Source organism: Physeter macrocephalus, chromosome 21, assembly GCF_002837175.3.
Source record: "Physeter macrocephalus isolate SW-GA chromosome 21, ASM283717v5, whole genome shotgun sequence".
Classification (NCBI taxonomy): Eukaryota; Metazoa; Chordata; class Mammalia; order Artiodactyla; family Physeteridae; genus Physeter; species Physeter macrocephalus.
The window spans coordinates 76,967,936-76,983,866 of record NC_041234.1 but is presented as its reverse complement, the minus strand read 5'-3'; the positions used below and the strand labels follow the sequence as shown (position 1 = coordinate 76,983,866).

Sequence of the window (15,931 nt, the reverse complement as noted above, 5' to 3'; positions counted from 1 at the left end):
AGTTTTGGAAGTCCTAGCCATCCCAAACAGAGAAGAAAAAGAAATAAAAGGAATAAAAATTGGAAAAGAAGTAAAAATATCACTGCAGATGACATGATACTATACATAGAAAATCCTAAAGATGCCACCAGAAAACTACTGGAGGTAATCAATGAATCTGGTAATTTCAGCTTGTGCAGCTCAATATCAAAAAAACAACCCAACCCAAAAATGGGCAGAAGACCTAAATAGACATTTCTCCAAAGAAGATATACAGATTGCCAACAAACACATGAAAAGATGCGCAGCATCACTAATCATTAGAGAAATGCAAATCAAAACTACATTTGGGTATCACCTCACACTGGTCCGAATGGCCATCATCAAAAAACCTACAAACAATAAATGCTGGAGAGGGTGTGGAGAAAAGGAACACTCTTGCCCTGTTGGTGGGAATGTAAATTGATACAGCCACTATGGAGAACAGTATGCAGGTTCCTTAAAAAACTAAAAACTACCATATGACCCAGCAATCCCACTGCTGGGCATATACCCTGAGAAACCCCAATTCAAAAAGAGTCATGTACCACAGTGTCCATTGCAGCACTGTTTACAATAGCCAGGACATGGAAGCAACCTAAGTGTACATCAACAGATGAATGAATAAAGAAGATGTGGCACGTTGTGCAGTGGAATATTACTCAGCCATAAAAAGAAACGAAATTGAGTTATTTGTAGTGAGGTGGATGGACCTAGAGTCTGTCATACAGAGTGAAGTAAGTCAGGAAGAGAAAAACAAATACTGTATGCTAAAACATATGTATGGAATCTAAGGGAAAAAAATGGTTCTGAAGAACGTAGGGGCAGGATGGGAATAAAGACACAGATGTAGAGAATGGACTTGACATGGGAAGGGGGAAGGGTAAGCTGGGACAAAGTGAGAGAATAGCGTTGACATATATACTCTACCAAATGTAAAATAGATAGCTAGTGGGAAGCAGCCGCATTGCACAGGGAGATCAGCTCGGTGCTTTGTGACCACCTAGAGGGGTGGGATAAGGAGGGTGGGAGGGAGACAGAAAAGGGAGGGGATATGGGGATATATGTATACATATAGCTGATTCACTTTGTTATACAGCAGCAACTAAACATTGTAAAGCAATTATACTTCAGTAAAGATGTTAAATAAGAGTATGCTGGCTGTATTGGGGGATATTCTTTAAATTTTTATTTATTATTCATTTTCGTATTCATTTTATTATTATTGATTGATTGATTGCTGCATTGGGTCTTCATTGCTGCCTGCGGGCTTTCTTTAGTTGTGGCGAGGGGGGCTACTCTTCGTTGAGGTGCTCCATGTAATTTTAATTTTCTCTTCCTAATTAGCAAGAAATCTGGGGTGTTACTTTGGTACCATGTGACTGTCCTGTTCCCCAGTAACCTCTCACCTAAAATTTCAGCATCCATCAATTCCTGTTTCCTCACTCAGTAATTTGTTTGTCTAATTTTTAAAATGTATTTCCTGACTTTGTGATTTAATCAGGGGTTGTAAGATGGTGATTTCCTAATTCTATCATCCAGTCTATGTTTCTTGGCTGGCATTCTTCCATAAAGATGAGCTTTTTCTCATCTGTAGGATATGAACCAAAAAGATCATGTAAAGGCCTAATTCTTTCCCCTCGAATACCAATTTTCAGAGCAAGTTGATGTAATGGTTACTTCCAATAGTAGAGAAATAGTTTTACTTATTGTTTGGGAAGTCACTTACTTCATTGTTTCTCTTAATGTAAATTCAGTGCTTTACATTCAGTTCATCATTTTCTTTGTAATGCTCAAATTTTCTCCAGTTTGGCCGGTGGGAGTCCCTTTAGTCCTTTTGACATGCTTTCATGAGTCTTTGAGCACTTCCTTAGATTCTGACAGAAAATTCCTAGGCTCACCATACATATCTCTGCCCTAGTCCTGGAATCAGCTATTTCCAAGGAGCCCTGGTTCCTTTTAGTGGAGGATGGATGCTGGATGTTAGAAGCAAAATCTAACACTACTGTATTCCAATCTGTGAGCTGTAAAACGTTACCACAGTGACCAACTGTCCCGATTTACTCTGAATCTGGAACTTTCGGTGCTAAAACCAGGAGCATCCTAAGCAAACCAGGATAAGTTGGTCACCCTAAATTGGTCACATTGTTTTTTAAATTATTATTATTATTTGAAATTTTATTGAAGTATAGTTGATTTACAATTCCCATTGTTAATACATAGTAATGATTAAGGAAGAATAGTGGAAATTGGAATTGGGACATGTGGACCAGTAGTAGCTAAAGTAGCTATAAATTCTCAGGAAATTTAAGGGTTTATACTAAATGATCTCTTCCAGCTGTAAAATATCTAGGTCTAGGGCAGTGGATCACAAGCCTCAGTGCACATTTGTATCACCTTTAAAAATGCTGATCCCTGGGCCTCAGACATTACAATTTAATTGGTTTAGGGAGGGGCTCAGACATCAGTATTTTTTAAATGCCCACCAGTGATTCTCATGTGCAGCCAAGGCTGAGAACCAGTGGTTCATGGGGGGCTCTACCTTTCAAAGTGTGGTCCCTGGACCAACAGCATTGGCATCACCTAGGAGCTTGTTAGAAATGCAGACTTTCAGGTTCCACCCTAACTGGATCAGAACCTCTGAGGGTGAGGCCCAGCTATGTGGTTTTTTTTGTTGTTGTTGTTGTTTTTGTGTGGGGGGATACGCGGGCTTCTCACTGTTGTGGCCTCTCCCGTTGCGGAGCACAGGCTCCGGACGCGCAGGCTCCGCGGCCATGGCTCACGGGCCCAGCCGCTCCGCAGCATGTGGGATCCTCCCGGACCGGGGCACGAACCCGCATCCCCTGCATCGGCAGGCGGACTCTCAACCACTGTGCCACCAGGGAAGCCCATGTGTGTTTTATTTAATGTGCCCTCCAGGTGATTCTGCCGCACGCTCAAGTTTGAGAACCACTGGTTTAGAGTGACAGATCTCAGCCTTGGTTGTGTCAACTGAAATAAAAACACATAACGTGAGAGCTGTGAGTTCAGTTTTATTTGGGGACTTAACTGAGGACTAAAGCCCGGGAGACAGCCTATCAGAGAGCTCTGAGGAACTGCTCCAAAGAGGTAAGGGGGGAGGTCAGCGTGTATGTGATTTTGGCGCAGGGGATATGTGCAACCAAGCACACATCCTGGTAGAAGGTTGCTGCTAGTCACGAGGAACAGATCTTAGCTAATGATTTTAGTGCTTTTCTAAGTATCGGAAGATGCAGGAATCTGGGTTCATAAAAATTTTTTTCTGAAGATATGTAACTGAGGGCCTGTTCTGCCTGTTTTCCCAGAGCAGAGTGCTTCATTCTTGATCTTTGCTCTGCATTCCTTTCAGAGTGCACTGTAGGTAGAACTGGATGGTGGGCAACATTCTTTGTTTTACAGTTGCAACATTAGAATCACTTGGGGACCTTTTTTTTTTAGCATTTTAAGCGATTTTTATTTTTAAAAGTATTTTTATTTAAGATATGTATTTTTTTAAATGTTTATTTTATATTGGAGTATAGTTGATTTACAGTGTTGTGTTAGTTTCAGGTGTGCAGAAAAGTGATTTAGTTATACATATACATATATCCATTCTTTTTCAGATTCTTTTTCAGATTCTTTTCCCATATAGGTTATTACAGAATACTGAGTAGAGTTCCCTGTGCTATACAGTAGGTCCTTGTTGATTATCTAGTTTATATATAGTGGTGTGTATATGTTAATCCCAACCTCCTAGTTTATCCCTCTCCCTCACCTTTTCACCTGGGGACCTTTTAAAACAGAGATTCCTGGATGTCATCCCCTCAGAGATTCTGATTTAATTCACTTTGGGTGTGGCCCTAGCATCATTATTTTACAAGCTCTCTAGATGTCTCTAATGTGTAGGTAAGGATGAGAATCATGGTCTAGGGCTTTTTTCCTCCAAGCCCAGAATTTGGCTTGGTGAGTAAAAATGCACATGAAGTTGCAGGTAAAAACTAACTAGTTGGATAATACGTAGGTCAAATAGCTTGCTTTTCTGCTTCCTCCTTGTCTACATCCATGCAGGGTCTCTGAGCAGTGGTTTGCAGCCCTTTGCAAAGGTTTTCATCCCTTTAAAGTACTTTATTTCCTATTCTTTCTGCAGTTATTTTGGTGGGTGTGGTAGGGAGTGGGGCTTAGATACCATCAGTTACAAGTGATCCTAGACAAGCCTTAAAAGTTGACCCTCATACATGGCAAGAGAAAAGTGAGCTCATTTTAATATTAAAGTAGGACAGTTGTTCTAAGGGTTTGTCCTCAGCCTGGCTTCCAGAACTGGCTTCTTCACATTAGGCTCATCTTAGAGTTGCTGAACGTCTGAGTGCAAATTTTGCCATTGCCCTTATTGCAGGTGTGGAGTTGCACCTACGGCCGTGCTTCCCAGTCTTGGCTGCACATTGAACTCCTCTGGGAGTTCAAAACATCCTGTTTTTTTGAAAAATCTTTTTCAAAAAATCCCGGTTCCTGGGACTTGAGCACTACCCCCACATCTTCTAATTTAATTGGTCTGGGATGTGGCCCAAGCATCTGGACTTTTAAAAGATGCCCTGAAGATGATTCTAACGTGCAGCCAGGGTTATGATCCTCCGATTAGGGCTGTGGTTCCCAAACTTGTCTGCACATTAAAATCCCCTGGGGTTCCTTTAAAACTTCCAAAACCCAGGCCACACCCCAGATCAGTTAAGTCATTACAGTCTCTGGGGGTGGGACACAGGCATTGGTAATTTTGAAGTTTCCCTGGTGATTCCCATATGCAGCCAACCTTGAAAACCACGGGGTTAGGGTATTTGATTGTTTGGAGGCTGGGAGAGAGAAGAGAATGATTGTCATTTGCTGAGATTTAAGTCTTCCAGCCCTTCACTTTTAAAATCACGTTGCCAGTTTATAATTTACAGGGTCATCATTGTCATTTTTCTAAGAAATATATTTCAAAGTGGAATGCCATATAGTCATGAACCAGTTGAAGCTCCCTTAGAGCTCACCAATTAATGCAAGTGTGAAAAGACAGTTGAAATGGAATATAATTATTGCGTCCCAGACTTTAAAAATTTCCATCAGCTGATTTGATTTCATCATTATATGTATCTGCACATTATAGTTCCCATTGTTTCTCATCAAAGGAGACTAAGTGGCGGGGGGCTGGGGGGGGCAATGCTGACATCTAGCCCAGAGCAACAAAATGGAGGAACATGTCAATATCCTCAAGTCCATTCCTAACTGTTAGGGATCCTCAGGGTACACAGAGGGGAGAGGACTTTTCTCTGAGGACCTAAAAAAGGAATTTAAATATATAAAGGTGTTGGGATTCACTGATTGCATTTACTGATCACCTTTACTTGTAACCAATCCAAGAAATACCTAAGGAGAAGAGAGGGCTGTTACTTAGCTCTTTAATGGTCTCTCTCCTTCAACTAGACTGTAAGATTTGAGGGAATAAGGGCTTTTCAGTGTTGTATCTCTGTCTAGCACCCAGCACAGTGACTGAAATGTAGCAGGTGCTCAGGGCGGCAATATAGCATACTGGCCAAGACAACCATCTTTGGAATCAGGCTGACCCAGCCTTGAATTCTGGCTCCATCACTCTATGCTGTGTGACCTTGGGTGAGTTACTTAACCTCTTAAATCCTCTGTTCCCTGCCCCTCTACCTGTAAAAGAAGGGTAATAATAGTACTTACTTCATGAGATTGTAGTGACCTATTCAACGAAGCAATATTTGTAAAGCACTTTGCAAATTGCCTGGCATATAGTTGGCATGGATTAAGGGGGGGGAGGTATTCTTGATTATCCGATTATTTGTTGAAGGGATAAATGGATGTTATAGCCTGCTTTCCCTTTCCTCTCAAGATTAACGAGTCAAATTAACCTAATCAGTTTGGTTTTTGTAAGATTTCAGTACTTAATTTCAGGCAAACAAAACCAAACACACATTGGAAAGAGTACTTTCCCTGTTGGTGTGGGTGTTTCTCAGCATTTATGTTACACTCAAATATTACAGCTTCTAGTAAAAAGTTTCAATACAGTTTGAAGACAAATGACACATAGGAAACAGATAAGGCCATCCTGCTCATTTTGTCACCCTCATAATATTGGTTGCTAAAATAACCCACTTGTCAAATCCCTTTGTACTACTGTGAGAAGTGCTGATGTAAGACATGTTTTCTGAAAATAAACATGATGAGGTGTTCTGAATTAAGGGCTTTGGTACAGAAGTGATAGAGTTCCCTTCTGAGTAGAATAGCTCAGGATCATAAATTGCCCAGACACCTACTGGCTTACCTGTTCCACCTCCTAAAAGGAAACTTGTTTCTAGGGGTGTTTTTTTTTTTTAACTAAACATTCTATATATAATCACTGCATGGGATCCTGGATTGGATCCTGCACAGAAGAAGGACATTAGTGGAAAAACTGGTGAAATCTGAATGAAGTCTGTAGTTTAGTAAATAGTATTGTGCTAATGTTAATGTCATAGTTTTGATCAATGTACCAGAATTATATGAGGTGTTAACTTTAGGGGAAGCTGGGTGAAGGGTATATGGGAACTCTTTGTACTATATTTACAACTCTTCTGTAAATCTAAAATTATTTCAAAATACAAAGTTTAAAAAAAACCCTACACATAGTCTTTTAAAAACTAAACATACTGATTGGAAGCTAATTCTAGAAAAACCAAGTCTGGGCAGGTGTTGAAGCCAGGACCCCAGAAAGAGAATAGTGCTCACCCAGACACCCAAATATGTGATAGATGTTTGGCTAACTGTAAGCACTACCAGTGACAAGGTGACAAGGGGTGGGGCTGGGGGAGAGCATTTAGCAATTCTTTTTCAATAAGGAATTTCTGTCAGCCTATCTAAAAACAGTTCCTTTCTCTCCATATAAGCTAACTTATTTCAAAACACAGCAGTCCGGCTTCAGAGAGGTCCAAATACATGTTTCCTTAAACTCCCATCTTAGAGTTTGGTGGGCTAGGTGATTTGAAGGAATTTCTCATTGGAGTGCTAAACCTGAAATGATAATGTGCCCTGATCTTGAGAAGGGGAGTGGGAAGAGGAAGAATCCAGTCATTTTAAAGCACCAGCCCCCTTAGCATTCAGTTCTTCTTTATTCCCTGAATTAAATGATCTGCAGAGTTAACTCCTGTGTCACTTAAAAGTCAGGTGCCTCAGTAACCTAGCGTGACCAGCATGACAGTTTTAAAAAGTGTATTATAATAAAAGGTGTTGCATTGGGGGGGGACTCAAAGGCCTGTGGTGCTCTTCATTCTCTTTGGTTCTTTAGGAATGAACTCTTTGATGTGTGTTTTCCGTAGTTCTGATCGGCATGAGTACCTATTTCCTATTTTGCTGTTTTCATGTGACATTATTTCACATTCTGGTTCCCACCTGCACAGTGTACATAATTGGCATCTTTAATGGCCGTGTAACATGCCATTGTATCGAATAGCAGGATAGTTCTTAGGGCTGGGCTCATTTTTCTGAGCAGATATAAAAGGCCTGCTGTCTCTTAGCATCAGAGGTCTATTTTAGCTCCTGGAAGTGGCGACTGGCAGGAGCGTGGGATTGCGTGGGATTCTTGAGTCATCATCAAACAGTGCCGTTTGAGCACTTTGTTAACATCGCTCTGCCTGACACCTGACAGCAGAGCCTCCTGGGCTCCCTGAACCTGAGCCGGGCACGTCAGGGGCACCGGAGTGGAAGTACAAGCCCCCCAACTCCCACGACCCTCAGCTGATACTCTCTCCCTGCCAACAGCAGGAAGTTCCTGCTGCTTTCTCTCTTGCCTGGGATAACAACTCCACCTGTGTTTCCCACAGAACTTGATATGGAAGAAAAGGCAAGGAGGAGTGGGAGGATGGATTATTATAGCTAAAGGAATAAGGCACAGGTCAGGGGCACCATCGCTGCAGTTCTTTTCGGCACACCTGTGAAAATAAAGTGGGATGGGGGGATGGTTTCAAGTCCTGGAAAGCTGGGCGACAGAGCTCCTGTTCTCTACACCCCTTCCTGTCAGAAATTCAAGTTTGGCCCATCCAATAAAGGGTTTACAGGGGTGAGTGACAAAGCAGTGAGTCCAGGCATGAGCCCTACTCCACCCATAGCCAATGGTGTTTTATAGTTAAGGATGCTAATTGGCAAAATTATCCTGAGTGGTGTTGTGTTCAGTGTATTTGGTTAGGTCTTGCCAGTTGCAACTGCCTTGAAAACGAGTGATTTTTAATAGGATACTGGGAGGGAAGAGTGATATTAGAAACACCACTGGGATGGCCCAAACACTCAAATCTCCATGGGATTTGTGACTAGGTTAGCTATTCCTGGTTTCCATCTCCAACCCTAAATTACCACAGTTCTTCCTTAACCCTTATGGTGTACTGAATCTCTGACCCATGTTCTGCAGATCATCCTGGATACCAGCCTTACTGATTGGGCAATACAGGGTGGGTAGAAACAGTATATGAAGAGTAGTAACAAGATTTCAGGAGTAAAAACCATTCAGAGCAGAGGGACCCCTCTACCTATACATATGGAATTCTCTAGTCCGAAAGCCCAGGCCTGTCTTGCAAGACAAAATGGACAAGTATCCAGAGCCACATGGGGCTTGTTGAATGATGGGCCAGGGTCATATGTTCAAAGTGTCTCTGACAGGAGCTAGACTTTAAAAATCCTGGAGGAGGGAGGCCAAGACCTTGACAATGAGAGAAAATCCAAGGCAACCACTTGCCTGAAAGAAAATTTACCCTCAAGCCTCAAGAAACTCTCACTGATCTTGGTCCCTGGGCTGCCACGCTAAGACAGATTTGTACGACCTTTTTGGCAGGTTTAGGATTCTCAAACCTGGGAATCATTGGTTGGCAGTGGTTATAGTTACCCTAGATCCCTATACTATTTGTATTTTAGAATCTAAGACATCTCTCTTTGGGTTGTTCTTTGCAGAAAAGAGGATACTTCTCCCAGAAAGGAGGTATAGCTATCTAATGATCTAAGATCCTCCCCTAATCATAATAATAGTAGCTAACATTTCGTGAGCTACTTATTATGTGCCAGACACTCTGCTAAGCATTTTGCTATGGATTGTCCCCTTTGATTCTCCCAACAAGCCCGTGAGGTACATACTCTTATTCCTGGAATATTACTCAGCCATAAAAAGAAACGAAATTGAGTTATTTGTAGTGAGGTGGATGGACCTAGAGTCTGTCATACAGAGTGAAGTAAGTCAGGAAGAGAAAAACAAATACTGTATGCTAAAACATATGTATGGAATCTAAGGGAAAAAAATGGTTCTGAAGAACGTAGGGGCAGGATGGGAATAAAGACACAGATGTAGAGAATGGACTTGACATGGGAAGGGGGAAGGGTAAGCTGGGACAAAGTGAGAGAATAGCGTTGACATATATACTCTACCAAATGTAAAATAGATAGCTAGTGGGAAGCAGCCGCATTGCACAGGGAGATCAGCTCGGTGCTTTGTGACCACCTAGAGGGGTGGGATAAGGAGGGTGGGAGGGAGACAGAAAAGGGAGGGGATATGGGGATATATGTATACATATAGCTGATTCACTTTGTTATACAGCAGCAACTAAACATTGTAAAGCAATTATACTTCAGTAAAGATGTTAAATAAGAGTATGCTGGCTGTATTGGGGGATATTCTTTAAATTTTTATTTATTATTCATTTTCGTATTCATTTTATTATTATTGATTGATTGATTGCTGCATTGGGTCTTCATTGCTGCCTGCGGGCTTTCTTTAGTTGTGGCGAGGGGGGCTACTCTTCGTTGAGGTGCGTGGGCTTCTCATTGCGGTGGCTTCTCATTACAGAGCATGGGCTCTAGGCGTGTGGGCTTCAGTAGTTGTAGCACGCAGGGTTCAGTAATTGTGGCTCGCGGGCTCTAGTTGATAGATTCAGTTGATAGATTTTATGTAGGAAAATTTGGTTGACACCCAGGAACACATATATTGTACAAAGGGAAGTATGCCAATATACTGAAATTCAGTTTTGTCAGAGTTCATTTCAACCTAAATTCTCCACCCTGCCCATATTCATAGATAGCATTCCCACACCCTTTTAGCCATACTTTTCCTTCTCTCTTGGCTGAGAAAGTATGCCTGCCTCATAGACATACATGCCATATAGAGAAATGTGGGTGGTCCAATTTTCTGAAGAACCTTGGTTTGTTGAATTATAGTCTGCCTGATAAAACTGTTCTTCAGTAGAGATATTTGCTGCATCCCTGGGTAAGAATGATTGTCAGCAGAATTCTCCAGTGGTATTTATTGGGCAAATTGGAGGAAAGTAGGTGGGTCAAGAGTGGCCAGAGAAGCCCCAGAGAGGGTGTAGTACATTGGGGCAGGGAAGATAGCACACTGGCTTGGGCATGCAGGAGATCTGGATTTTAGGAGCATGTCTGTCAGTGATCAGCTCTACAGTCATGGGCAAGTCACTTAAACTCTCTGTACCAAATTCCTAATCTGTATAACTGGGGTTGGACTAGAGGTTCTGTAAGGTTCCTTCCAGCCCCATGACTAATAAGCTGAGCCTTAGTCAGAATCCTGTCAAAGACCCACAAAGTGCCTGGGGTGATCCTCTTGGACATGAGGCCATATGCAATGCATAATAGCAAATGCTGCAGTCTTTGACAGTGTCAGGCCCTCCAGATGGGGTTGTGAGACTGATCCTTTATGTGCCAGGTTTCTATCTCTCAGAAACAATTATAGGCTAGTTGGTTTATACTGCCTGGGGAGACCGTATAGGGTAGGAGTTAAGAGCATGAGTTATGGCGTTGGAGCTTAGTTTGAAAACCAGTTCTGCCATTTCCTAATGGGTGCCCTGGGACAAATGATTTGACCTCTCTGAACATCAATTTCTGCCTCTGCAAGATGATGATAATAGAACCGAACTCATAGGCTTGTGACGATGCAAGGCAGTAATGTATGTAAACCACTTAGCCCAGCGTCTGGCAGAATGGAAGTGCTCACTCACCCGTGTCTGCCACTACCATGGGTGTGGTTATTGCTGTCAACGTAGTTCTCCTGACATGGGCGTGGTGAAGCTTCAGCATTTTTCGTGGGTATAGCTTTCTCTTTCTGGGTAGAGTTTGAGAAAAGCATAAGCAGATCTTTCTGGCCTAAAGTAGCTCTAGAGTCAGATCTGGATTTGGTTCCCTGCTCTGCATCTTACAGGCTGTGGGACCTTGGATAAGTTATTTAACTTCCCTACCCCTTAGTTTCTTCATCTGTAAAATGCAGACAGGTATACTGCCTACCCCCAAGGTTTTTGTAAATAAGATAATGAACGTGAAGAGCTTAGTGCTGCATCTGACCATCCAGAAGGCACTCAGTCAATGGGGGCTGTGGTATTGATGGTGAAAGTAAAAGCTGAACTAATAGTGAAGAATGATTACCACCACTACCACTGCCCTCCTTGGGATGGAGAGTTGAATGTGTTTAAGCTCGTATGTTTTTGCATACCTAACCTAAGTGTTAGGAGAGACAGCAATTGCTATTCCTGAAGGGACAGCAAAAGAATTGTTGCCAGGCTTCTCAGACAGTGGTAGGGAATTTAAAACTGAGTTGTTTTCGGAGGCGTGATGGAAAATGATTTAGCAGAGCATAATTCTCAGCAGAACAGTTCTATTTATTTATGCCAGTCCCCTTCCACCCAAGAACATAGGGGGAAAATGTAATTCTAAACTGACCCTGTACTTCTAAGGCTCAACTGCAGTTGGTCACCCACAACATGTTGCTCACAAACTTCATGGGGAGCATCTGGGTACAAAGACGTCAAGGCTCTGATCTTCTTTGCCAACGTTGTCTTCACTCTCAAACGGATGCCCCCTAACTGTTCTTGAGCCTCTCGGTGGGGATAAGATTCATTTGATGGCTCGAATGTCGATGTACAGGCACAATGGGAGTTCTCAGGGATATTATGTTAGAGTAGGTGGAGTTGTAGGGGGACTGTAGAGGTACTAACAAACAGAAATTGAAAAACTAAATAATCCTAATGGTTCTGTAGATGAACGCATTTACTAAAGGAGGGATATGAGATGTTTCTTTTGACTTCCCTTCATTTTCCTCTTTAGTGCTCTTTTAAAAGTCTAAAAAGAGAAAGAAAATAGGTAGTCACTGCAAGCAAAGCTAAGCACCAGGCTTCCTGTCCATCCAAGTGAGGAGGGTGTTAGCTACTTTCCAAGGTCCCCGGTGTCTTCTCTCTTTTTTGCCCTTGGTTCTGAGGTTATAGAAGTGAAAAATGGATTTCAATTTTGGACAGAGATTTAAGGGTAGATTCTGACATCTAGAAAGACACTTCCTCCTCTCTTCTGCCAGATTCCATCCACTCACCTCTCATCCTCCTTCCCAGAGCAGTACCTCCCTCCTCCTCAATGTTCCTATCTAGGGCCCTCTGTGTAGGTATAACAACCCAAGGCTCTGGGGTAGCCTGAAGGGCCAGATCCTTTGGAGAGCAGAAGTGACATTATAATATTGACAGTTTACCGTTGTGGAGACTGGGGCCAAGGAACACTGAGATGGAGGAGACATTAACAACAATGGGCCTTTAAGTCCTCACAGATTTTTTTAGCGCCTTTAGTATATTGGGAGAAATCATATATGATTATTTTAAAATGTTCCAGTAATACAAAAATCCAAAGAAAGGTACCTCGGCTCTTCTCAAAATCACCTAGAATCTTACCCCTAGAGAAAACCACTGCTTGTGTTCAGTGATTCCCCTCCAGATATTCTATGCATGTATACACATCGTGCTATATGTGCTGTGCTCTCAATTGCCATTTTCTCTAACAAAACTTTGGGTTGTGGAAAACTTTCCATGTCAGTAAATATAAGTCAACATTAGCCCTTTTAAGGTCTACATACTATTCCATTGTGTGGGTGCACCATAATTGATTTAGCCATTCACAATTGTTAGGCATTTAGCTTGTTTCCAACTTTTAGCTGTTATACACAATGCTATGATTGAGCAACCATGAGAATCCTTTTTGTGTACTTGTGTAATTATCTTTGGCTTCAGTTCAAGACATGAGATGATTGGCTCATAGGGTTTCCACAATTTTAAAGTTCTCGATATATATCTATTGAGAGAGAGAGGGAGAGTAGGAGGGAGACATACAACCAAACTACTCTCCCTAAAGGTTGTACCAATTTGTACTTCCACCACTGGAAATCATAACCTTTAAGATAACCCTATAGCCATCCAAACAAAGATCTTGGGGCATCATACTGGACGGCCAGATGGTAATCCCCAAGCACTTCATCTACATTTCTTTCTTCTGACCACCAACCATAGTATGAGAAGAGTTTGGGACTCAAAATAGGAATACTGTTTTATAAATTGTGAGGAAAGGCCTTTATATCTTTTCTTTGACTAACCACTGATCCAGGATTACCTTCAAAAAGATTTCCTCGGCATATGGAGCTGGGGCTCTGATTGTAGCAAAGCTCAGTGGTGTTATGAGCTCCATTTTCCCCATAACATTCACCTTCCTCCTTGGGTTCGTCTAAAGCAAATGTTACTGATGTGTTCTTTTTAGGTCTTATTCTTATACCTTCTTTCTGTATAGCAGGAAGATGAAGGAAAAAAAATTCAGTTGGTACCCGAGAGCTCAGGGATTGGTCCCTGGGGCAATAACATTTAGTGAGCCACTTAACCTGTAGGATTGGCTTTAGAGGCCTAGGTTCCACTGAGTGTTGTCCTAGGTGCTGTCTTTTTTCTTTGGACTTTCCCATCCTGGTAGTGAACCTGGGAAAGATAGAAAGGACAAAGCCATAGTGAAAACAGATGCAAGCTCTTTAATCAAATCCAGCTATCCCCCCATCCCTGCCATATGTCTTTGGAACAATTAAAGGGACAACAGAACAAGAGGACATTTAGTCCTTTTATTCCTCAAAACCTTGATCACCCCGTTTTCTTTTTTTTTCTTCTGCTTTTCCATATTCCTGTTCCCTCCCATCTTTCCTTATCATTGGGATGATCAGAGAACAGGAAGAGGAGAATATGGGGCACTTCCAGGGCATTTAGCCATAGAATATTGCCAATAAGTTCCTTAAGGGGCTTGTGCTCCTTTTCTCCTCTCTGTGACAAACCAGGGAATTGGAACCCTGTTTTGGAGATGATCTAATACTGATGACTTAATTCATCCCACTGACGTGACCACTCAAATTGTGCCGAGGGGAGGGTGTACCTAACAATGTTGGTATGTTTGTGGTCACTGCCCTCGCCCCATTTGGGCCAACTGATCTTGAGAGACTTGCCTAGCACCGCACAGAATCCATGCCCCTCCCAGAACTCACTGCTTATGGTGAAGACTGACTTTTGCATCTATTCTTATCAGTACACCTAATAGAGACAGCTCGGTACCTGTCTGATGAGCATATTTACCCAAAGCCTCTGGTGCTCTTGGAGGCTGGGATGCTCGATGGGAGTGGCTGTTGGCAAGCACACAGCTCATCATTTTTATCCCCAATGGCAGATAACAGCCAGCGCAGGCCTCCAATTATAGGCTCATGGTTCCTTCTTTGGAGGTTTCTGATGGCTGAACAGGGCTCCTGTGACAAAAAGAGAAGAGAAGGCTCCAGCCCAGCAGCCTGGGACCCAGTCCCAGTCACCCTCAGCCAAAGAGCACAGATGCACATAAGCTCTGCTGTGCCTACAGAGGCTCTTAAGACATCCTAGGAGATACTCAGCATTCACTCCTGAGAAGGTATATGAAAGGTACAGAAGCGAAGATCCTTTAATCAAGTGTAATGTCTTGGATGTGTGACCTCGGACAAGTCACTCAGAGTCTCTGAGCCTTAACTTTCTTAACCATAAAATGAGGCTATTGAAACTTCCAACTTTAAAGAGCTATTTTGTAGGCCTAATGAGAAAACAGATGTGAAAGTGTTGTAAGAGTGTGATATTTATTATCACTGTTGAGTCAGAAATCATCACTGTAGTTGTTGCCTGGCAAAGAGAGGCTTGACCTAAGACCTGGCATAGGAGGCTGATTATGGGCCAAGGGAGGCATCAGCCTTGCTTGAGAGGACAAGGGAGGGGAGGGCTGGACACTTACCACACGGCACAGGGGCTGGTTCTTGTTTGTTAGCCTTTCCAGCAGCAGATATTCAGTAATATCAGGAAGTAGCAAGGCGTCCTTCTTGTCTTGCTTGTTGGCCAGGCTAAAGCAGGGCATTGGAGAGAGGGAGGGAAGAAGAGAGGAAAAGTAAAACTGAGATAGAGGCCAAGGGAAAGAAAAGAAGGGAATGAGGGGGACAACCAATTCTGGTACAGCTGCTATATATCCGGGGACTAGCTTTTAAGCCATACCCGGTGAGGTGAGCCCGACATTTTTCTAGCCAACTCTCAGTGGAGGAAAGAATAGCACAAGTAATTTGAATCTGAGATAATCCCCAGGCCTCATTTCTCACTTCCTCTACACTGCACCATCAAACTTTAATTAGAATTGCTAACTGGGATACGAACGAATTTGGTGCTTCTACATCCTCCCCCAAACTCTGTCCACACTTGAGTTGGGGGTCCTAACAAGGAACAAAAAAGGCTAAAAGGGAGTCGGGGAGGGGTGAGGATTGACGGGCCACCTGAATCATCACCCTGGGGTAAGAGTTAGTTACATAACTCTCAGGCAGTTTACCAGGGGAGGAGGCCATTGGCATTGAATATACAAAATAGGGGTTTTCAGACATTTCTCCAAAGAAGATATACAGATAGATTGACAACAAACACATGAAAGAGTGCTCAACATCATTAATCATTAGAGAAATGCAAATCAAAACTACAATGAGATATCATCTCACACCGGTCAGAATGGCCATCATCAAAAAACCTAGAAACAATAAATGCTGGAGAGGGTGTGGAGAAAAGGGAAC

General features: G+C 42.5%; 3 protein-coding genes across 12 annotated transcripts in view; 2 read left to right on the top strand and 1 right to left on the bottom strand.

Moving 5' to 3' along the window:
• The window catches only part of XKRX (XK related X-linked), a 95,638-nt gene that overhangs the window by 23,007 nt on the left and 56,700 nt on the right, over positions 1-15,931 (top strand). The gene's annotated exons all lie outside the window — the stretch shown is intronic.
• The window catches only part of TRMT2B (tRNA methyltransferase 2 homolog B), a 106,412-nt gene that overhangs the window by 54,342 nt on the left and 36,139 nt on the right, over positions 1-15,931 (top strand). The gene's annotated exons all lie outside the window — the stretch shown is intronic.
• ARL13A (ARF like GTPase 13A) overlaps positions 11,777-15,931 on the bottom strand; it is a 22,224-nt gene continuing 18,069 nt past the window's right edge. For 6 of the 7 annotated variants that reach the window (XM_024129468.2, XM_024129469.2, XM_024129470.2 and 3 more), the window contains 4 exons: positions 15,118-15,223; positions 14,445-14,611; positions 13,715-13,805; positions 13,171-13,618 (listed from right to left, as the gene is read on the bottom strand). In XM_024129468.2, coding sequence (XP_023985236.1) covers positions 13,391-13,618; positions 13,715-13,805; positions 14,445-14,611; positions 15,118-15,223 — 592 coding nt within the window. In that variant the 3' untranslated portion in view covers positions 13,171-13,390. Of the gene's footprint in view, positions 12,148-13,170; positions 13,619-13,714; positions 13,806-14,444; positions 14,612-15,117; positions 15,224-15,931 lie in introns of those variants that run through there. The other variant, XM_007110882.3, reaches the window with a different exon arrangement.